This window comes from Anser cygnoides, chromosome 1 (genome assembly GCF_040182565.1).
Source record: "Anser cygnoides isolate HZ-2024a breed goose chromosome 1, Taihu_goose_T2T_genome, whole genome shotgun sequence".
NCBI lineage: Eukaryota > Metazoa > Chordata > Aves > Anseriformes > Anatidae > Anser > Anser cygnoides.
This window is the reverse complement of record NC_089873.1, coordinates 10,793,895-10,819,077: the sequence shown is the minus strand read 5'-3', so window position 1 is coordinate 10,819,077 and position 25,183 is coordinate 10,793,895. Positions and strand designations below refer to the sequence as shown.

At 34.6% G+C, this 25,183-nt stretch overlaps 1 protein-coding gene across 7 annotated transcripts in view; it reads right to left on the bottom strand.

Moving 5' to 3' along the window:
• The window catches only part of CACNA2D1 (calcium voltage-gated channel auxiliary subunit alpha2delta 1), a 406,577-nt gene that overhangs the window by 106,824 nt on the left and 274,570 nt on the right, over positions 1–25,183 (bottom strand). For all 7 annotated transcript variants that reach the window (XM_013180424.3, XM_048062797.2, XM_013180420.3 and 4 more), the window contains exons 7-8: positions 13,342–13,473; positions 361–430 (exon numbers count right to left, since the gene is read on the bottom strand). In XM_013180424.3, coding sequence (XP_013035878.1) covers positions 361–430; positions 13,342–13,473 — 202 coding nt within the window. The remainder of the gene's footprint in view (positions 1–360; positions 431–13,341; positions 13,474–25,183) is intronic.

Genomic DNA, 25,183 nt, shown 5'->3' with positions numbered 1-25,183 from the left:
ACTGATAAATATTTGTAAGCATTTGCAGAAAGTCTGGAAAAAGTGGCTCAGTCTGCTAATCTGACTTACATCTGATTTTGGCACAAAATCCACATTTTATATGAACACTTATTAGATAGTTATCTACCTATGAAATGATTCTTGTAAGGCAATAGTATGACATAGTACAGTGGACGCTGCATAACAAGTAGTATAATTTTAACATTGACTGTTCAGAAGAATTAACTGAGTTTATATGAAGAAAACAGTAATATCTAAAAGTAAGAAATATTACATATTAATAATCTAAAAATTTTGTCTTTGAAGTCATATCTAGGAGGCAAGAGATTTATATACATCAGTCCTTTAAGGAAAGCTTACCATGGTCTTCTGCGAACATCATACAGATCTATTTTGTTTGGAGTTCGACTTTTATCTACCCATGGGGAAGCTACGAAAAAAAATATTGTTGTATAAAGTAAATTTATCTTAAGTATTTTTAAACACTTAAAATATAATGAATAAATATCACAGACTTTATAAACAAACATTCAATATTGATAAAAAAATCCGTATTTTTGCAACGTGTTTTTGAACTATATACATATACCACTATATATACAAGCATATAACATAATGTAGTAAAAATATATGTAGATAAAGGTTTTAAAGGGCCAAATTGTGTTGAAGGAATAGTTACTGACTATAACTGATCACCGACTTCAACGGAACCAGAATTTCAACTGAAGCATTTTAGAATACGAAATAATTATTTTTGGACAAGAATGTACTTTATTTCAAAACCACTTATTACTTAATTAATTTTGGATGTAATAATACTGTGCTCATCTATGCTCTCAGTTATGTATCTAAAAAATTACCCATTGGCTCAAAAGAGCTCTACCTAAATAGGCAATTTAGAAAAGTAATATGAATGTAACATCTTTTCTGAAAATAAAGTGAGATGGAAATATCCATGTCTGTAAAGAAAATGCTAAGATTAATAATGCTTTGTAAGCATTTAATCTAAGCTTTATCATAATTTTCAGCAGGGTAGGCATCTTTTTCTTACTGAAAAAGAAAATGAGCCTTTCAAAACCATTTAACCACTTAACAAACAAACAAAAAAAAAGTGAAAAGTTACATTAAATGAAACGTTTTGCAATTTGCTTTCTCACTGTATGCCATCGACATTGGGAAAGCTGTTTCCTGATGTTAATCATCTTTCTGTCTAGGAAATAAAGGGAGCTATGGGCAGTTCTAGGATGCTTTGTTAAAATAAAATAAAAAATAATAAAAAAAAACACCTATATAAGACAAATGGGAAGAAGTATGATATCTCCATCCATGAATATAAAAAAAGACACCAGCTTAGAGTAGCTGCCTATTTTTGATTTTACTAAATGAACCCTTCATTAAGTGACCATGAATTGACCATGACTTTAGCTGGCAAATCAGTTCCCAGAACGTTTAAAAAGAGCATAACCCACAAGGCATTTATCAGTATAATAACCTCTTTTGTGCACCAGAAGAACCTTGCACCTTACACCAGTATTGTGTATGAATCAACACAAGACCACCTGTCAGGTCCTGTGCAATCTGAAGGGAGAAAGGTCTTTGACATTTCCAGAAATGAGAGAATAGAATTTTCAGGACTGGTATATATCGATTTTTTTTTAGTAATTTAGGTATCATTACTTTGGTATATACAATTTAAATTCACTGTATTCATTTTACATTGTATTAGGACTACTTTAGGTAAAATAAGAAATGTAAATCAAGATACTGACCAACACAGCTATATCTTTGGCCAAATTTTTAGGCTTTCAACAAACATGCAATAAAAGGCTATGCTCTATCAAATCTGGCCTTCTTCATCAACCCATATCTAGGAAAGTCTTTTTGAATAGAGAATTATTTGAATGCATCCATCTGGAATTATTCAAAACAACAGATAAAATACAATTTACACTGTTAGTGTGGCAATAACTCTTAACAATCTCTACTAACAAGTGAATTAAAACTTTTATATATATATACGTATATAAAAATACAAAGGGTAAGTCTTACTCCTTACTGCATTCTCCAGAGCAAATAAATTCAATGAGAATTTGGATGCAGGAGCTGAAGGAGAGTGCTTCTAAAAATCAACATATTCTGCTTTAACAATGGATGTTGGCATAGATATTCAAAGGCTCGTGGAGTAAAAGATTGGCTTTGTAGATAAAAATTTACACATACTATTTTGAGCTATAATCAAACTTCTCCAAATTTTTAACTAGAATTTGACTGCATTTCATTTGTGTAACAGAAGACAATATGCAAAATAATCCGGTTACATTTTTCTGCAAAATCTGAAAGCTACAAAAGTATGCTGACATAATAACACCTGACATGTGAGCACATAATTTCCTTGAGGTTGACACCAATTGCCTTGACAGAATATGCTCCGTAATCAGGCCCTTCAGACCAATTATAATGTGACAAATCTTTCAGAAAAACGAAGTGGCAAACTTGAACTTGCAAAGAACCACCAAGCAACAAAACTTGCCATGCCTGAATTTTTTCCTTTTATTTCTAAAAGTAGTAAAATGTCTTTATAACAATATTATTCCCTTCCCTTCCCTTCCCTTCTTCCCTTCCCTTCCCTTCCCTTCCCTTCCCTTCCCTTCCCTTCCCTTCCCTTCCCTTCCCTTCCCTTCCCTTCCCTTCCCTTCCCTTCCCTTCCCTTCCCTTCCCTTCCCTTCCCTTCCCCCTTCCCTTCCCTTCCCTTCCCTTCCCTTCCCTTCCCTTCCCTTCCCTTCCCTTCCCTTCCCTTCCCTTCCCTTCCCTTCCCCTCCTCTTTGGAGAGAACACTCAAAACTTCTGCTTGAGACAGAGTAAAATGAAGTCTCAAGACTCTACTAAGTCTTACACTCAGTTCTACGTTGTTTTTCGGTAGCTATTTGGATTGCCACAAAATTCAAACTGACCCTTTCTGGCTCTATCTATATTAGTATGTTGAATAGCACAATGGCAGGGCAGACATTCACCCAGACTCTGCCATTCCTTCTGGAGATTCCTGTGAGTGATCAGATTTACAGTTTTTCATTTGGAATGACAGAATGAGTGATGAACACAATAGCTAAATTTTGCTGCTTCTTTTTAATTTGCTTGGCTCTTTCAGTCTGAACAGTCTTGGAAAGACAGTCAACAGTCACAGAGGTTTAGAGAACGTCTTTAAAAGCATTATTTCTTACTATGCCATTAAAACAGCTTTTCCTGTGCCACGTATCAATATTTTTTTTCCCCACTTAATATATTACCTTCTTTTGAGATAAATTTAACAAGTACCTACAAGCTTAAGTTTCCATTTGAGGGAAATTTACTGGATTTATTCTGTGGCTGCATAATTTTTCATCACATTATTAGTGGTTACTGCATCGTGCAAACACAAATTAGGAAATATAACGTTTACCAGGGAAAGCAGCTCTACTAATTTTATGATGTTTTCTACAAATGCAATCCAGTAGTAAGTCTCTGCATGGCTAAACATAAATTAGGACTCAGCTCTTAGTGTCTAAAATTTCATTCACACCAAGGAAGTGCTGAAATCCCACTTCAACCTCAAGAATTAACACAACTAAATTATTCACTCATCCTAACCTCTCTCTGGATTAACACTTTTAATTTTAGATGGCTTTGAATGGGCTCACATCTATTCACTGGTTTTGGTGATGTTCTGAGTATTTAAGGATCTTATTGAAATTGCTATTACTAGGAAACTGAAATCCCCTTAAGACACTTGATCTCCCACAATCTATTTTTAATTTACTCCAATTTCATTTTTTATCAATTTTAAGAGATGATAAAGTCTCTCTATGCAAAAAATAAGTAATTATGGATTTATAATTATATCAAAAATAATTAGAAGGGATGTTGACAACTCAAAAAATAAAAATAAATTAAAAAAAAAAACAAACATGCATTGCCTTGGTCCATGTACAGAACACCCTACAAAACCATTTGGGGAAACTGGCTTGGGTCTTACTGTCTAAAGCCTCATGTATAAAAGTGAAAGAAAACATGAAATACACAAAAAGTTTATTAGACATTTTCCTAAAAAAAATTAAGATCAGTGATCTTCAGATTTACATGTTGATCTATATAGCCTATTGTTTAAAACGTGCATTTTAAACAGATGCCTTGGACTCTGGCTCAGAGAACATCTTGATGAGATCACCTTTGGTGTACTTCATTGTTGCATAGTAATATTTTTGAACTACGTCAACACTACCCGATTCTCTGGTGCACACATTAGTCTTTATTCATCCTTTGATGATTTTCTTGTTTGGCATATGGTTAATTTGATATTTTATAAATTATTCATTGGATTTGATATCCTTCCTATTTCTGCTGTTTGCATTATGGATGTTGTAGGTCTGGCTATATTTCAAGCATGAGTAAGGCATGTTTTTCTGTTATTTCCGCAAACATAGTGGAAATCCTCAGTTTTGTTGATTATATACAAAACCAATTCATGCAGTACAGAAGTTGTCCTGGGGTGAAGCATAAATGAAAGTATTGCTCAAGGGAGATCCTGACTGCATCTGCCCATTTCTAACTCATTTGATGATTATGGCATACGTGGGGAAAACAAAGAGGCATGGGAGAGTGTTATGGACTTTCTCTAAGGCCTTAATGAATGAGACCTCAGTTACATCCGCCCTGCTCCACTGTTCAGGTATGCATGCACAAGAAGCAAAGAAGCACAGATGAATTATTAACAGCTTTGCATCCCTGAAACATATTTGGAGAAAAAGGCTAAAAATTTACAGTAATACAGGTAACAAATGCCAATTATCAAATCCCAGACAGCATTATATTATTCTGATTCAAACTTTATATTCCTTTCCACCTCAATGGGTACTAGGTAGTAAACGTTAATACAGCTTTTACTGGGTTAGGCAAACAAGTATTTGTTAAAGGTGAATTTTACAAAGCTGTCTCTCAGGAAAACATTCATATGGATATTCAAAACATCCATGAATACAGACCACTCAGTTCCCTGTGCCAGATTCAGTGAAGATTTCCAATGATGGAACAAAGTTTGCTGTGTAACCTACAGCTCTTAGCTTCGTTTCATATTCCCTCTCATCTTTTGGTGAGTTCATGTGAACAAAAGTGCATTCAGGTAGGTGATAGCCCACACTGGCTGGGAAATGTGGTATTCCTTAGCTTACTACTCAGAAAAATGTCGTGTGAATTTTGGTGTGGCAGCAGCAGCCTTGCAGAATTACTCTGTTATTTTTCAGTAAAATGTGAAAAGTTATGCAACATGGTAGCTAAAAGTAAAATGTAGCCATAAGTTTAATAATCCCTAACATTAATCATCGCAAAGTGCTTGCACCAGTATACTTAAGACTCAAGATACTTCTACCAGAATGATTACTCGAAAGAATAACTGATTAGTACTATTCCCCCCCAAAACAGATCCTTCCTCACCAATTCCACACTAGAACAGAAGATGTTCAGACAAGACTGAACACAGTTACTTACTTCTTAACTATTTTATTCAGACAGTGACTTAAAATTGCCAAGAGCTAAAATTGTTTTCAGGTAAAACCTACCTAACAAAGAAAGCTCTGTGCAATGTCCTCTGCAACTTTTATAGTACCATCACCATACAGAAAAAAAAAAGAGAATAATCATCTCACAGAGGTTTTTCAGAATGTATTGACCATATGTTTATGAACAATACTGGGCTGTGTTTCATTCCCAATCAGTCCAGCAGTGAGTTTCACATGGGAACAGGCCATATGTAACCAAATCCATGGTTTTATTCATCCCAAGATGCCAAAAACAAACAAATAAAAAAAACACTAAACTGATCTGAACCTATGAAACATGAGTACTTCAGTCTGCAACTTAAAATTAGCTCCTCAGGTGTCTGTGTTATCTCAGTTTGCAGGCAATTATTTCTGCCCTTGAATATATAGACTGAATTTCATCCCCCATAAACGTATTGCTCACCCCAAGGGAGCTGAAGCATCCTTAAAGCTTGAGAAGATTTACAGAAGCACCAAGATAGCATTTTTCTAGGGCAAATTCTGGAGATTTCAATTTGTATTATAGATGCCATCAGAGATGGCATGAACTTCAGCATGAAGTTATGGTGGACTGCTGGCTTCAATGTTGATTAATTCCCCAGAAATAACACATTAGCCTGTAACTGGGTGGATTTGCTCACACGACCACAATATTCAGCGCTTCAGTTTTGAAAAATAACCATCTTGCAAGATTTTCCATATCAAGAGTACAGCTAGAACAAAATTATGCCAGCCCATGTCTTCTCCTCCTAGATGTCAAGAAAAAAGGAAGCGAATACTGCTCAAAGATGCTTTTTACAGTGCAAAAAGCAGAATTATCCAACCTTCACATTAAATGTGCTAATTGATTATTTATAAGCTGCATTACTGGGAAAGCTGTTTTTTTTTTTTTTGGTGGTGGTGGGTTTTTGTTTGTTTTTTAAAAACTCTGAAGGCTCCTTTAAATGTTGAATTGTTAACAGGAACTGTCAGCTATAAAATATGAAGCCTTTTGAAAAAAAAAAAAAGTGAAGTTCTTAGTTTTTCGAGGGTTTTTATTCATTTTGTATGGATTTTTTAGGCTTTCTAGTCTCTTAGTATCTGCTTCAGTAATGACTTTCTTTGGAGAATTCAATATCATAGCTGCAACACTATTGCTTGCCGTTAATGGTTAACACAAGAGCAGCTGTGCACAGCAAGTCCTTCATTTGGAGAGATACCACTTTATTTTATTAGAAATTGATTTTCAAACCTGTTCCATTATTAATTTGTCTAAGAAGGGAAAGCTTCAGCAGCAGTGAGACCTGCTTCGTTAACATCTGGAGATTTTTTTTATTTTATTTTTTATTAAGAGGAAAAGACAATGCTAGCTCTCCTCTATCCATATATTTAATCCAAGAATTTTAAGACTTTAGGAGCAAAAATATTTTTTTTTCTGGAAAATCAACAACACCATTCTCTTTCTTTATCTGTAAAATTTCTCCATTCAATATCTAGAAAGCCCTAATTAGATAGGAAATCAAAATATCATAGTAAAACACTGGCATTAGCAATGTAAACAGACTTTTCTCTACCTAATTAAAGTTCTTAACATATCATACTAATTAGATAGATAAACAAAGTAAGACTAAAACCAAGGCTAATCTGTGATAAAAAGGGAGAGAACTGTACAGTTCTGATCACTGTACTCTCCAGCAGTGATATAAAGATCGTGACATGACTAACACACCTGCCAATGTTTAGACAATGCTATGAGTTTAAATACGAGTTGATGAATATAATAGTACACTGAGTCTAAAAAGAACTTGGCTTCTATATCTGGTTTGATTTCCTAACCTTCAGAGAATCACTGAGAAAGCCATGTTATCTCTCTATGCCTATTTCTTTTATATGCAAAATGAGGACAATGATATTTTTATTACTTTTAGACCATGCTTTGAGACCTGAGAAAGATGAAAAGAAATGTTATAGAAAAGCTAGGTTTTGCTAAACTAGTATAGCATTTAAATAAGCTATAATGTGCTATCAACTTGAGAAGAACAAGTGAAAACAGCTTAAAAATAAAGATGTTTTGGCATGCAGTTAATAGAGAATGAAGGATTTAGTATACAGTGATAAATAAAATAGAGGTGACAACTATTTGCTTTTTCACCATACAAATTATTTTGAGGAGGGAGAAGTTTAAAATATCTGAAGCAAGTTGAAGGTTGTGTTGTTGCCCATCAGATGTTGTTTTGAGGATGAAAATTAGCATGCAGTATAGCACAGGAAAATCTAGAGGGGTTTCAGAACATAAAGCCACCCAGAATAGGATAGAAGAACTATGTACTATAGATGAAAGAAAACATGGTGCCGTCCACCCAAAGAGACTGTCAGCATGAGCTGTTCCTTCAGTCATGCTGTGGAGTTGTCTGAAAGAACACAAATGAAACTGTCACTTGTCTGTTTACCAGTACAGATATAACTTTAAAGCTGGGGGAGCAGGTGAGCTTAAGAAACATCTGTATACACGATTAAGACATGCTCAGATATCTTTAAGAATTGGCACACTCAGTGCCAAAATTGCAATCTCATTATCTATTCTTTTAGCTAGGGATTTGAACTCTACTAATGCTTCCCAACTTGAACTCAATACTTTTCAGCGAAATAGAGTGCTATCTCCACAAATGACAGGACTACCAACATCTCAAAATGCTGATGCATGCCTAGTTCACCTGGAAGTATGGAAAAGAGTTGGTCTCCTTAGGAAATACTATTTTTCTTCATGAGTATGAAGCTCCTAACATTCACTTAAGAAGTTGATGTTGTAGCTCTTTTTACTACTGGCTTTCCTGTAGTTATATGAACCTGGGCAAAGTAAAAACAAAACCCTCTTCTGTCCATTTCCTTACCTCTCCCTCCTTCCTTCTATAACATGGGCAATGTCAAACAAGGATGAAAAATATATGTCTGGGATTTGTGATAAAAGAAAGGCCACAGAGCTGCAGGCTGGAGGCTGCTTTCTCCTCTTTGAAAAACAAACAAACAAACAAACAAACAAGTCACAGAGCTATGCAGCATTTGAGGACAGTGGATGTTGCCAGATGTACTGTTTGGGGAGCAAGTTTTAAATTTAAGTTCCCATAGCCCCCCATGTTAAATTTCAAGATGGAAGAGGGAAGATCTGGAACATTTGGTAACAGAACAGTACCTCTTTTTCAGTTTTATTTTTGCTACCAGTTGTCTCAACTGTTCTGATCTGATCTTGACCAGCTATGGCACGCGGCCATCTTCACTGCACTGCAGACCAAATACTGCCACAATGAGTCTAGATCCAACAATTCTTCTTAAAGGATACTGAATCTATTTACAGATTGTCATGGAAGTGTTATTGGTAAATAAAACCCACTAGCTGGAATCTGAGACTACTCATTTCATTAATAACCTCTCTAGTATTACACTGTGGCAAATACTACTTACTATACTTCCCTGAGAGAGCTGAGTTGGCATTACTGACACAGCAGTTTTTCATTACTAAACATTCATCAAAATTGAGAGTGTGTTTTTATTCTAGTTACATTTTGCAGTCAAACTTTCTTAAGTGTATTTATTGCTATAACTATAAAGCCTCTTATGTCATATTTAGCTGCCAATAAATGTCTGCTGTCCGCAGTCCAAAACAAAATACATCCTTTATTAAGGATCTTCGTCTTACAAAACAAAATAAATAGAGAGAGGTGAGGTAGTGATTAATAGTAGTGTTTTTTAAAATTTGCTTAATTAGTAATTACTGCAGTGAAAATAATATGCTTCCCATTGCAGTATTTTAATGAAACATTGATTAACAATTATAATCCCCATTAGCTCTATCATTAAGAAGAATTTCAAGATTAAAAGAGGAAGTGATTGGTTTGCACCTACATCTCCAAGAAGCTTGCCAAAAAATTGATAGTAAATTGTTCTTTTGGAAAGCTGCTTTCTAAAACTTAGCAATAAAATTAACTGGATAGATGCCTGAGAAAATTTAAGGAACTTAATATCTGTAAAACCATATTAAACTACTTTAATTAAATTAATTTATTTTTGTGTAACAGACTTGTCCACAGCTCTGTGCTTAATTATAAATTAAATCTGCAGTCTGATCTATATTAAAGGACCTTCCTGTCTACATGAAGTCAATGAAGTTCTACATGTGCAAGCCCACAGGGAATGGTTTCAAGATAAAAAAGTTATTTTTTTTCATGAGCTATTGCCACTGAAGAAAAATCAATTATAAAAAAAAAAAAAAAAGGCATATATTACGTCCTGCTTTGCTTGAGCAGGAGGCTTGGAACAGATGACCTCCAGAGGCCCCTTCCAACCTCACAGCCTCAACTTTTCTGTGATTCTGTGAATATTCTCACTTAGCTTTACTCTTTAAAAAGTTCTACTACATTCTGTATTAGAAGGTCCATATCTGTTGAATGAGATTTATCCTTCCAAAATATTCATCAATTTCATCTATTTTATGCAGGTGCATGCAATATCTTATCATCTGGGATTACTTTATTTCATCTGTTTTTTAAAGCATTCTAGAAATGGAGGTTTTGGATTTGGAAATACCGTATTGTGATGCCTCCAATTTTATGTCTTTGCAAGTTCCATTTGGAGTGAAATGAATTAGTAATTTCAATGATCGTGTTAAAATGCTGCCAGATTACTGCATTTCTCTTCATAAATACATTGCCACTGAAACTAATGAAAACGATGATACTAAGTACCCTCATTATTCTTTAAATATTTTTAAGGCAAGACACAGTTTGTCAAATAATTTCAAGAAGGAGAAGCTTAGTATGAGGAAACTCCATTAAACTGACTAAAGGCCTGACTGATAGAGGTGAAAAATTAAGTTTGAGGCCCATAGAGGTATCCTGAATCTGTGGCTCTTCTCTACAATTTCTGTCTTGGTTTTCAAGAATGAGAGCTGAACTAAGGATATTCTAGGGAAAATGTTAGTAAACAAAATGAAGCAAGTAATCTGTTAATCTCTAAACACACAAGTCTACCTCTATGTAGTCTCTAATATTTCTGTTGGCATATCTTGTGAGGTAAAGACAGGAAGTTGCTGCACAGTTAGTTTCCTTTTACACCCAGCACTGGCTCTGCTATCATTGCAAATGTCATCATATATTTGTTTTTATACAATCTTCGTAATACTTACACCTTTCTTCTAGTTCTTCTAATCTTTGGACTGATTACATCATAATATTAGAGGAGGTGAATACTTTGGTACCATTACTTCCTTGATCTGCTTCTGTTAGCTATTTTACATAACATGGAGATCCCTATTCTACTGTATCTAATTACCGTTGTATCTAAACCTAATACCACTGATTATAAAGAAGAAGGTCTGAAAAAAGGAATTGGTCTAAATGTTGTGTGTCTCAGCCTAGGTCACAGACAGAAGGAAAATGATTTGACACCTTGATTGAGAGAAATATTCTGAAGAGTCAGACAAAGCACAGCTGAAAATTATACAAGATCATGTATGGGATGCTAGAGGAGTCTATAATAGTACCAACAATGGAATACAGGTAGGAAACAACAGGATACATGCAACAAAAAAAAAATTTTTTATTGTATTTATAAAGTATTTCACACACTATCCAACCATGAATATGATCCCTTAATGCTGCTGCTTACTATGGTGACAAGGACTGCCTCAGAGCCTACTGAGGGCAGAAGTGAGGTGCCATCTAGCCCATTACTCAAGGAAAAGGGATACTATCAGATAAAAACATTAGCTCAAAAAACCTGTGATTGAGGAATTGCTCTACAGCTTAGAGGTACCAAAGATTGTCTGTTTTTAGGAGAAAAAGGACTGCACAGATATACCCCAGCTAATAATAAGCAGATTTAGCTATGCATTTTAATTTTGTTTTTTGATAATTCCAAATTCTTTCACAAATATCATTGCTATGGAGAAACTCATCTCTTTGCAGAAGGCTTACCTAAGACCAACATAATGAAGCAATGTTTGACAATTTGTTATATATAATTTTCAAAAATCTAATCTGAAAGGCATCCCTTCCAATATATGAAGTGTGATTCCATTTTTCAGAACATTTATGTGTGTTAGATAGGTCTCTGCAAACTGAGTTCACAAAAAGAGAGAGATGGGCACATTTGCAACTGATTAAAAATATAAAAAACAAAGAGCTTACCAATTTGAGTTATAAATGGAAGGAAATGGGAAGAAGGTGCACAGAATAACACATGTACAATTTACAGACTGCCAGATTGCTCCAGATTACTCTGTGTGTGTGTAAAATTTAGGGATAAGGGAATTTCCAGGGATTTATGAATTTATCTTCTGACAGGACTAGACAGCTAATAAATACATAGGCATGTGGCTAAGGACTAGGCAGGAGGTGCAAGGTTCTGAGTTTTATACTTAATATAAATCTGTGTTTAATGGAGTATATACAAATACCACATCCACCTGCAAAATAAGGAAAACAAGTTTGTCCCATCTTATAGAGGTGCTCTAAGAAATATTATATAAAGATTCTGAGTCTCCTGTGAAGAATCTGAAGTGGACAGGTTAGCTAGACATAAGAATATATTTTTCTATACATAATATAATTTTGCACTTGAAAATGGATTTCCCAGAGGTTGCCACAGAGATGTATTTAAGAAACATTTCTTTTTCAGCACTTGGAAAACACCATTATATGATAAGTGGTGATAAATGACGATCCCAAACACACTACTAATAGATCTGAAAAGCACTGAAACAGAACCCTTGGAAATAAAGAAATATGAAATTAGCATTTTCAATATTATCTTTTCTTCAACGTCTCACTGTATTTATTTCATCAGTATCTAGCATGACAAAACAAACAGGATTCAAGTGCTGTGATACATTCCTTCCTGCAAAATAGCCTGAGGCAGTTTCTCTGCCAATGCTAGCAGTTGTGCTAATGATACAGTAACAGCTTCACTCTCAGAAGCAGCAACAATCCTGTTTAACAGAAGAGAAAGGATCTCAAAGTTCTTCCTTAACCAGTTGTAGGCAAAAGAATTAAGACACTATACACAATTATCTTATGTATAGTGTACACAGTATTCTGTCATTGGCAACAGCATCTACAAAGAACAGTAGTAGCACAGTAAGCCTTGCCATAAAACAAGGTTTTCCATTATCTAGTACATCAAATATCAAATTAAGGCTACAGATTATATAAATTTGGTAGAATATACACCTATTTATATTAATTTCTGTTATCCACTAATGGGATTCTTTGACAGGTGAAACAGATGCTAGTTGAAATAACCAAGTTGTATTCATTGGCCTTAGCTCCAAAAGTAAAAACATAACCGTCAGAGATCATGGACTCTGCAGGACATAAGCATGGTGCAGTTGTACTTTCACTGACTTTAACCATAGGATTATCTGTATTGTCAGTCACTTTTAAAAACAAGACAGGTACAAATCTCATTGGCAAATGTATAACAGATTCTTTACACACCACACAGAAAGCAATAAAAAAAAAAAAAAACATAATTGAACTGTTCTGTTTTTCAAGGGACACCATCTTCTGTTCCTCTTCCTGTGAAAAATACAATTATTTACATATTTCATCCACAGTTTCCTCCCCCTCATACCAGCTTTATGCCAGAATAAGGTCACAGTCATTGAGTTATTTCTAATATACAGAAAACCCACCTGTGTAATAAAGTCATCTTTAGCTACCTTTTATCTCTTCTAAACAATTCAGATATTTTTTTAAGGCAGCATGTGAGATAGTACAGTTCTTTAGGAGAGTTCAGTTACCTGGGTAATACCTAGCGAGGCCAGTTGCACTACCAAAGACCTGCCATAGTAAAGTGGGGTCTTCTTCCCTGTTCCGCTTGAACACATCATCCAACGCAGCAGTCCAGTTGAGTTCATTTAACACGATTGTTGCTGTCAAAGATAAAACGTATTTGGAGTTACAAAGTTACATCTTAACACAAGTTCCAATGACTGCAAAAAGCAAACTAAACTATTATGGAAAGTAACAACATTTAATTTAACTAATCAACAATTTATATGTAAAGAAACACATTGCTCTTCCTTGGGAATTTTCTTTAAGTTCGTCACATTCTCTTCTTCCCATTGCATTATCTGTATGCAGTAACTGTTGATTTATTCATACAATCAGTATCTTCTAAAAATACTTGGTTTCTGAGATGTTACTCTAGATGCACTTCCCAGTTATAGAAATGTAAATGCAGGCACATAAAGTTGATGTTTTTATTAATCACAGCACAGTATAATATGAAAGACTAGAATGATGTCAACAAAACTAGGTGAGTATTTTAGAAAAGCTAACAAAGATTTCCCTTTCCAAATTGATGCCCTAGGGGGATTCTACAGGAAAAAGACAACAATGAGTATATGAGTTAAAATATTAAGGTGGGACCCACATGCACTCATTACTGCATGCTAACATGATCTTCATGTTTATAGATGTGATCATTTACAGAATGATCAGCAGTGTGAACATTAATATTTATAAGGTGGGTCAGTTCCACAATGAATTTAAAATACAAGGAAATTCACATTTTTAAGCATAATCAGCTAAACGCTAAGCGGTTACACAGAAATTTATATTCACAAAGTTGTCCTGTACTGATGTTTGTTTTAATGAAAAAAATATATATTTCTATTTCTATTTCTAATATATTAATGTTCTACACCTTTGTGATAAATGCTGGGAGACACTCTAAAATGGTATTACATGATATAGATAAATAATCTCTTTCACCATCATTTAATCAGCTCTAAATATCACATTATTTTCTCCCCCAAATATTTTATTCATGTTATGCAATAGCTGACATTCATTTTTTTAGAAAGAGCATGGTGTTTTTTCAGCTGGGGCTCTATTTCCTTCCTCTGTGATGCTTAATGGCATCTAAGTAACACCTAGATTAGCAAGCCAAGAATGTAAAGAGAACTAGATGGGAAAATAAAGCAAACAAACAAAAACAACCAACCAACCAACCAACATAACAAACAGAAACATTTGAAAACAACTGAAGATGTAGATATAAATCCTGAGAAAGGCAAGACTATAATTTAGATCCTACTTACACTATGGTATTGCACACAAGAAAGAAATTTTACGTTCTCTTGCAAATGGGCAAGTCAAGTTGAAAGAAAAATAGTTCACATTTAAGACAGATGAGTGGTATCACAGTACAAATTTCTATATGTGGGTTTATATTCTAACCCATTAATACCATGAAAATAGAAACAATAAAAATAAGGACAGGTTAAAAGTTAACAGTTGACAGTTTGAAACAGTTTGAAAATTAGGTTGTTACAGGTACTACAGAAATGAGATTATAACATTAAATTTTATAGGCTTGTTTTTAAAGGTTAAGGAGGAAATTACTACACCATGTGTTTTGCAGAAAGGTTTATGTGTTTTTGAGAGGATTTTTAAAGTAATATTACTATTTCAAAGTACAGCTTCTTATAGAAATATCAAATTAAATGTCCAACCCTTGACGTTCCCTGTAAAGAATAAACTTTATAGTGTGTACCTGTCTCTTTGTAAAGTAGGTAATTATAAAAATATACGCTTATTTGAGAAAGAGGAATAATTCCTTGCAGTACCACAACAAGTTCATTTTCATTTTAAAATGTTTACTGTTCCATCACCTGTTTTAGAACCAGTTTGATCTACTGCCTAATTAACCATTATACGCACTCTTTCTAAGTTCCTTCTAAGCTTGACTTTGTTTCAGATCTTACTTCCAGAAGCAGCTCCATGAAGTCATTAGAAGCTCTGCCATTTATTTACTCGGACAAGAATTTCCTTTCACACTTGATGTTTGTGTTCTTCATGTTACAATTTTCTCATTTGATTTACAGAGTACTTGGCCCAGTGGAAGCCTATGCCAATGGTTCCTAGCGGCATTCAGGGCATTGGAACATAGGGCACTTACTTTAGGCACATCAGAGATGATAACTCTTATTTCATCTCTGTCTGACAAAGCATTTAGATTTCAGTGTCCTCCACAGATTCCCCAGACCCACAATAACATTAACCAATGCGTGCACCCTCAGTAAGTTTGGAGATGACACCAAGTTGGGGGGAAGTGTTGATCTTCTAGAGGGTAGGAAGGCCCTGAAGAGAGACCTGGACAGAATGTGTCGATGGGCAGAGGCCAATGGATGAGGTTCAACATGGCCAAGTTCTGCGTCCTGCACTTTGGTCACAACAACCCCATGCAGCACTACAGGCTTGGGGCAGAGTGGCTCGAAAGCTGTGCAGAGGAAAAGGATCTGGGGTTGCTGATTGATGCTCACCTAACCATGAGCCAGCAGCGTGCCCAGGTGGCCAAGAAGGCCAACGGCATCCTGGCTTGTATCAGGAATAGTGTAGCCAGCAGGACCAGGGAGGTGATCGTCCCCCTGTACTCAGCTCTTGTGAGGCCGCACCTCGAGTTCTGTGTTCAGTTTTGGGCCCCTCACTACAGAAATGACATGGAGGCCCTGGATCACATCCAGAGAAGAACTACGAAGCTGGTGAAGTGCCCGGAGAAGCGGCTGTGAGAACTGGGGTTGCTCAGTCTGGAGAAGAGAAGGCTCAGGGGAGACCTTATCGTTCTCTACAACTACCTGAAGGAAGCTGTGGGGAGCTGGGAGTTGGCCTCTTCTCACAGATAACTAGTGATAGGATTAGAGGAAATGGCCTTGAGTTGCACCAGGGGAGGTTTAGGTTAGAAAACAGGAGACATTTCTTCTCAGAAATAGTCGTTGGGCATTGGGACGGGTTGCCCAGGGAGGTGGTGGAGTCACCGTCCCAGGGAGTGTTCAAGGAAAGGTTGGACGTGGTGCTTAGGGACATGGTTTAGTGGGTGACATTGGTGGTAGGGGGATGGTTGGACCGGATGATCTTGAAGGCCTTTTCCAGACTAAACAATTCAATGATTCTGTTCTATGATTCTAACTGTAAATTGCTGCAGCCTTTATCCTCAAATCTGTCAGCCACTTTACCACCCTGATCAGGCCACTGATACCAATATTCAGTAAAACATCTGGTCAGAAATAATATTAAACTATTCACTCTCATAATTGCTCTCCTCAGTCAGTGGCTATGCCTCCTCACGTACAAAAATGAATACAATATTTAAAAGAAAAGATTTCCTTCAGACAGCAACCTTACAAACAAATGACCTATATTCAATATTAAGATATATTAGCCATATTACTATATATTTACAAATATAATTGCAAAGAGTATCTAGCGTCATACAAACATATGTTGCAAAGTTTTATATATATGAACATGTAAGTACATCACACCTGCGTATACACACTCATGTGTATATAAATATATTTCTAAAATACATGCATATACAAAACTGGAGAAACTAAGAAGACAATCTACAAATAGTAAAATACCTAAGTACTGAAGTACCGAATAGATATACTGGAACAAATAATTTCAGCACTTTATTAAATTTGTGGAGATTAAGCAAGAAGTATGGCTTTCTGGATCTTATCTGTAATACTGGTGGTGAAGTGATGCCCCACAATCAGAGTCACGATTTTAATAATCTTATTTACTTCCCACTTTTCCCTCCCCCCTCCTCCTTCTAGACAATTTTCTCCCAGAGAAAAACACATCCTAAAAAAATCCAAGAACTTGCATCTGTAGAAAAAAAAAAATCACATCAAGTTGGAAATAAAATAATAATGTGGATTGAATGGGAGCAACAAGAGCAGAACATTCAAACAGAAGTAAAAAAAAAGAAATAAATATGGGAAAAGGCTACTAATAGTATGAAAGAAACAGTTTATTTGGTGGGACTGTTATATAAATAGATAATTGTTTGATAATTGAAAAAAATATTCGTGGAGCATTTGCTATTTGTAATTCAAACTTGCTCCCTTTATTCAGTTTTTTGTTTGTTTTTTTTCATTAGCACTTTTGTATCTAGAATGCACCCATATTTGCATTAACTAACCCAGTGAACAGCAAATAAGGAAAAGGGTGTTGAGAATTTCAGCTTTAATCATTTATTTTTCTATGTGTTTTTCCACAACATACTTTACCTTTTTGCTTCTGCTAAAGAACACACCCTGGATTGCAAAAGGTAAGATGTAAATCAGTTACCTTGCTTCTTTTAATGCAATACCTCTGGTAATAGGCAATTTCAAAACAATATCTCTAAATTCTGGTTTAAGCCTACAGCAATGGATTTGAAACTTGTCAACCAAAGAAAAGAAAGCAAAAACCTCATAAACAGCAACAAAACTATTCTTCAGATGGCTCCCACTAAAACATCATGATTCTCAATTTGCACATAAAAATCAATGCAGTGCTACTTTGACTAGCTCACAGTAGAGACCACACCACTTGTTAGAATACCCTAATTTGGAAAGACATGGGTTTATACTGGCCTCATGAATATAAGTGACAATGTCACTTCTTTTTCTGTTATTAAAAAGCATATTTGACTAAAACAAAATGTTTACAGGTTTTACAGCCACACCTATTGAGATGATGCATGTCCTACGAACACTTATGTTTCCTTTGGAGTTAACATTCTGTAGAGGAAAGAGCTTTTGACTGATAATTGACAGAAAATCTACTTTGAGACAACTCTTCAATAAGCTTATTTCCAATTCTGCTAAAAGAAGTCTTTGAAGATTACTTCTTCAAAGTACTTCAGCTGCTACGTTTCACTTGATATAGGCAGGATGAAGAAATAAAATTCATCATCACACAATACAAAGCATCATTCTTCCTGGCTAATTCCAATGAACTCCATCCATCTTTTCCTTTCTCCTTCTTTATGACATGAGGTTTAGGGGCCTTGACAAGGAATGGATTCAATTTTCCTCTGCAAATGCAATCAATAAAAAGGAACTGGAATGCACTTCTGATGATTTATTAAACGTATAGGCCCCGGACTGCGTACAAGGCAGAGTGTAACTTTATTTGAAAAGCCGGAGAGCTATTTACTATATCAGAAAATGTGTCAGCTACTGTTCCCTGATGAGGCAGCTGCACGTACACTGGGGAGAACAGAAGGGACTGCCTCTGCAGACCATTAATTGTCTTCTAGCGTATGGCAAGTATTACAGCTCCATATCCTGTTTAATGAAGTTGACTCACTGATTTCTTTGAAGATAACACTGACTAATTATTTTTATGAATGAAATATATATTTGCAGCCCAACATTATGGTATTTAAAAGTAGGCACAAAGGAAGAATATACATGCAAGTGCTTATTTTTTATATACCTGAGTGGACACAGAGGTTTCTGTCTGTGGCCATACTAATTGGATATTACAGAAATTCTACTAAATATATAAGTTGCCTTTTTTATGACATGTTTTTATCACGGTTTTGGCTGGGATAAAGTTGATTTTCTTCACAGAGGCTCATATGATGCTGTGTTATGGATTTTTGATGAAAATAGTGGTGACAGCACATCACTAATTTTTTTTCAAAATTACATTCCTTCCAGCTTATGTTAAATTAAATAGAATGTTACACACAGATATTGTTGGAAAATTTCACTCCTATTTCATTATATGTTGGACCAAGAAGGGGTTTTTATTATTATTTTTTACTTTGAAGGTATTTTTATTAGATGTTTACACTGACTCAAATAAATATTTCCTAGATAATTCTCAAATATAGCAACTTGAAAAACTATTCTGGTAGCAAATTAAGCCTCAACCCTTCAAATCTAGGTGCATGCTATTTCTCTCATGTAAAGTTCAGCATGAACAAAAGGCCAGGAAAGATTATAGTGACTCCAGATTGAATACTGTCTCCTAGGTAACTGGTCCTCTCAGTGGAATAGGAAATCTGAGTTTAGACACTTAAGCTTTCAACAGAATACCACGGGAAAGTGTTTAACTTAGAATGGTGTTCCAAGAGAAATAACAATAATAATATTTAAAAAAAAATCACAGCTGTTTAGAAACCAGTTCAAAGAGAATATAAATAATAATTTATATATATATATATGTATATATATAAGAACTGTGGAGTATTTTATCCCACCTCTCCATGGAGGCTGAGCAAATAAATCATAGCTCCAAAGGATGCACTGCCATCCGCTCACACTGGTAGACCATACTACTAGATATATACACGCATCATAGGAATATGTGTTTAGAAACCGTACACTTTAAATAAGGTTTTTACACATACTCCAAGTTTTTTACACATACACCAAGTTTATCAAATTAGTTGTAAACATTTTAATAACTTGTATTTAGTCTTGAAAACATCTACCAGATGATTTGAAAGTGTTCTATTGTGTGTTGGCTATATATATTATGAATTAATTACATATTTTGAAAGGTAAAAAATTAAAAATGGGAAAAAATTACAAACTGAATAAAATGGTGTATTTGTTATGCTATTTTTTTGTTGTTTTTTTGTTTGTTTAATAATCAAAACAAGCATTTAAGAAAATGAAAAGACATTTTTTCTTTTCCTTTGAAGCATGGGAGGAAATTTTTTTTTAAAAAGAGGGGGGGCAGTCTAAAAATTGAACATGCAATAGCTATTACACAGTGGAATTTCCAACTGGATAGGTCATTAGGTCATTATTTCAGGTGTTGCCTTGTTTGATATTTTATATACAGGTCAGTTAGAAATTCTTGCCTTGAAAGTAACATTTGTATTTCCTATCATAATTTAATTTAAAATTACTGGATAATCAGATTTTTTTCAGAGTATACATTCTATGGTGCTCAAGAAATAAAGTATTAAAATGCAATTTTTAACACGGCAAACATCAACAAAATCAAATAGTTTTAACATCTAAGATTGCTGAAAGAAAATTTTTTAGAGTAGTTATTTTACACTTTTAATTAAAAGCATAAATGATAAAATGTCATGTACTTTTTTCTTCAAATGAACAATTTCTCTACTACCCATTAGACATCTGACATTATGTCCCAGACACTTCTATAAATAATTCTTTGAAGAAGTTACTGAAGTCTAGCATACTGTTGTGTCTGTGTCAAATCAAGTAAATTAATTGGCAATGCCATATGATGTGCGCTGACTGGCTTAGCCACCACATGCTGATAGCTAGAACAGCACACTGAACACTCATTAAAAGAAATGCCCAGGAGAAGGAAATGAGAATAAAAATGTCAAGAAAATATGATAGAATTAAGCTTCCATTATAGCTCAACAAAAAAAGAGTTAATACAACATAAAGTCATAAAATCTTCAGTACAAACTCATAGTTTTTAAACAATTTCTTTATGTCACTATAAAACAGAAAAGACACCCTCATTAGTATACAGCAACATATTGCTGATAACAGCATCTTACAAATTGGGAAGGATGAACATCAGTTTTTATCTTGCATCCTCTAATATCAAAAAATTCCAGCATGTGTTTGAGCATGGAGACATACCCAATGCCATACAGTACTTTTATTTTATTTTATTTTATTTTATTTTATTTTATGAGAAAAGGGTAAGAAGACAAACCATATGAAAGGTATCACTGATTAAAGGTGAGCTGGAGAGCTTTAAGATTTTTTAGAGCAAAGCACAATGTAAGAGACTAAGTAACATGAAAAACAGGATGAACTTACTGCAGTAATTACAGCAAGCCCTGAATTATTTACTATTTATTATTAGTTTTTACAAGTGACTTCAAATTAGGCCCTCTAACTGGAAATAACTCTTTCTTTTAAAAATCAGGTGACATTTTTAAATGAGGATGTTTTATTTTTATGGAAATATCATGGATTAAATATCAACAGAGCATCCACTTAGAAAGTAAAGATAGCTATAGTATAGGTATTAACTCCAATCTTTCTTCACTTTTCTCTAACTTTTGGTTAGCATTTCAAAGGATATCATATTGACACCCAAATTAAACTAGCTATAGAGGTATGCTTGATCTTTAATGCAGACTTCTCTCTATAAAATTGTTAATTAGGTGTTAACAAAAACAAAAAATCAAAAGACCGTCTAGAAAATGTTCTTCTGGAATAATTTAGTTCTGTCTTTGGTCTGACAAGGTACCTACCACCCCTTCAGTACCTTTACCTTTCAGTCACTAGAGTATTTTGTAAGATCAGTAAGTCCTAAGCAGGAGCTGGGGAAAGTGAGAAGGAAAAAAAATAAATAATTTTTAAAAAGCCAACTCGTACAAAAACTCTCTTACTTTACGCAACATATTTTAACTATTTTCCTCATTCCCATTATAATTTATAGTATTTGTGGTCTGAAAACTATTAATTCAGAAATGGATGTTATTGTGTGTTTGGTTTATGCAGATTACCTATTACAAAGTTCTCACAATTTTTCTTACAACATAGATACTGCCCGTCACCAGCAATTCTTCCTGTCCTGTCCCCAGTCATGGTAAATTGGAAAGACAACAAAAAGAAAGAGGATAATACAGCCGTATAAAGATTGCTTGACACATGGTCTGGTAAACTTGTGTGTTTCTTCTGTTCATTATGCCAAAGGGATGAATATAAGTGGATAAAGTGCTACAACTGGCTACTAAGATAACTGGTGAAGAACAGAAAACCTGTCTTCTGAAAGGAAACAGAGTTTGAGTAATTTAATCCAGAAAAATGAGGCAGAGTCAGAAAACAAGCCCAACCCTGAAAAGAATATAAGTGTAAGGATGGCACAGACACAGAAAAAATGTGTATAAGCAAGCTAATAACTTAAAGTAGGAAATTAGGAGGCCTCTTTTAGAGCAGAAAGTCTGAGAATGGCCAATAGAAGACACGAACAAGGAGACAAGATCATTTAATACACATTTAAATCAGTTTATGTAAAGAACAACCTGGACTAGATTAAGAATTTAGATTAAGAACTACTAGTTAAGTATATTTATTATTAAGCATTAAGAACTAGATTATTATTTAACAGCTGAAAAGCCATTTCCTGCCCTGTTCCTAGGCTTTGTTACAAATAAAGAAAAGGTTATTTTAAAAGCTGTACTTTAGTAACCACAAGGAATGCAGTTTTATACAGACTTACCAAAGTACGAGAATTGGAAGATAAACTGTTTTTCTTATTTATTTTTAATAAATGAATATTAAATGGTTTGCAAACCACATAGGGATATATATTTTACCATCTTAATACACACCTATACCTATAGTACATAGATATGCATGTTCTACATATATAATAAAACTTATATTGTTAACAATTATATAGTACATTGAAAATATATATTATATCCATTAAAATATAGTATATGTTATATATATTATATGTTATTATATATGGAAGTTTTCTATATAACAGACGATCTATTTTCTGAATTTTAGTGAATTTTTACAAATATTAAAATAATACAGTGGATTTGGCTAATGGATTCTAATCTAATCCCCATATAAATGAAATATTAATGAATAGCAGGCTGGTTTCATCTATCTAAATGTATCTCTGGCAACAGAAATCCAAGACACACTGAGTGTGAGGGGAATACAATGCACAAGTGAGAAACGTGAGAAAAATGATGATGAGTCAAAGTCTGTTTCATCACCTGAGCTGGTACAGATGTGACAGCCCCTGCTCCTTGTCAATATTCTAACCATCTCACAGACAACTTTTGCAGGTTAAATATAACAAAATTTCAACAAGGGTTGTTTTTTGCTGTTGTTTTTTATGGCAAAAGGTTGCACTACAGTTTTCACTCTGGAGAAATTTACTATGTCAGAAATGTGACAAGGATGGATATTTTCTAAAATTCAGCCACCCAAAGATGCCCCCTCTCTTCAACAGATGAACCATCTGTCCCAAAGGCAACTGTCTTATGGCCTTCTTGGATGCAGAACATGAAAAAATAAAATAAAAATTTTCATTTTGTAGTATGACATCATTATAGGTATTATATCTTGATTGTTAATTAAGCTTGTTTTTTGTGTTATTTTCTAGGTTACATAGATTAACTCTTCCCTCTTAAAGAGAAGTCTATAGCATACTGGAAAGGTCTAAGCTAAAAGCTAGCTGCTTGTACAAACAGAGGCCCTTCTCTCTCTGAAGACTGCTATTTTCCTTTGCTTGCTTCCTACAAACACTTTGCCTGCACCTCATCTTTACAAGAAAAAAAAAACAACAAACTGTTTGTATTTAATCTACATCATTATATTGATGAGGAGCAAAGCACACATTCTTAGTCCCAAACTTCCATGATGTTAGGCTGAATTCTACTCTGGGTGAATCCTGGCCTCCCTGAAGTTAATGACAAAACTCCTGCATAGCACAGGGAAGTGATTTCATCCCCTGCCTCCAGAAAACTGTAACCCAGCAGTGTTCATCTGCTCTCTGCATCCATAGTACATTGTCAGCCTAATGCAATAAGCAGATCACTGTATCAGGAGCCAGGACTTATTACTACAGGTTTTGCAAGCAAAAAAGAGAGAGAGAGAAAAAATAACCTGACAAATCATTTCATATGACTCAAAATGCCTTAGAAATAATAAAGGAATCAAAGGGATCTTTGGGAATGCAGTAAAATTAAGTTCTTTTGCAACTTTTTTGTCTAATTCCATATGCCATGAGTACTCAGGATTCATCTGAGTTTTCTGTATACACTGCTTTATTCACCCTTTATGGCAGTTCTTCAAGTGTTCTACAGTGTTTGAATAGAAACACATTTTTATATTCATGTGCTTGATGAAGGTCTTCTTGTTTTTAGTTTACTTAGTTTGTGATTATATAAAACCAAAGGAAGAGGCACTAAAGCTGCAAAAAAAAACCAACAGCTGGAATGGGATGAACAAAGAAATCTTATTGCCTCGTATATACCTACCCTATTTTTGAATGGTTTAAACTGCACTAATTTTTAGCTACTTCAGCTTCACATATTTGAATCTGAGGACCATAATCCTTCCTGAATTAGTAAGAACTGCAAAACAGATCTTTTAAAATCAGAGGAGATGCTGAGATTGTGGTTTCTAAATGCTTCTATATAGATCTTCCCAAATCATAGGGAGAGACCAACGTCTTAAGGAAATACAGACACAGATGGAACAACTGCTATGAGGAAAAAATGTATCTGCCACCAAAATGGTTAAGAATACATTATAGTGACCTCTGAAGTCATGTAGTATTTTTAAACAGCTACCTTCAGCCAAAGACAGGGAGTGAAGACATGGAGTACTACATTTCCTAGAATAAGGAGGATGATAAAAAATACACATATTAGCCTTTATCAAGGAGTCATATCACAAAGTGAAATACAATAAACCAGCTCCAAATTTACAGGCAATTCTACCGATTTTTCATTTTCATATTTGATAAAAGAAGGAAGCAAAACTGAATGCCAGGAGCTTTGCACCAGCTACATCCCTTGAGTCAGATTCTCAGCTCTGACTATCTGCACCAGTTCAGGAGGTAGTCCAGCAAAATAAGGGTCTGACTTGGCTAACAAGTCCTTTTAACAATTGTTTCCAAAAAGGAAAAGCAAAGACCTAGTGTTTTCAGCATTTTCTTAAAAGTGCACTTCTGATACTAATGTAGACAGATCCAGCTCCAGTATAACCCTAGTCTCATGAAACAATAACGAAGGGTCAAATAAATTAGACAGCTGAGAATGAGAAAACCTTTCAGTGATAAAGCATTTCATAATCAGCAGGCAGTACCTTGCTACAT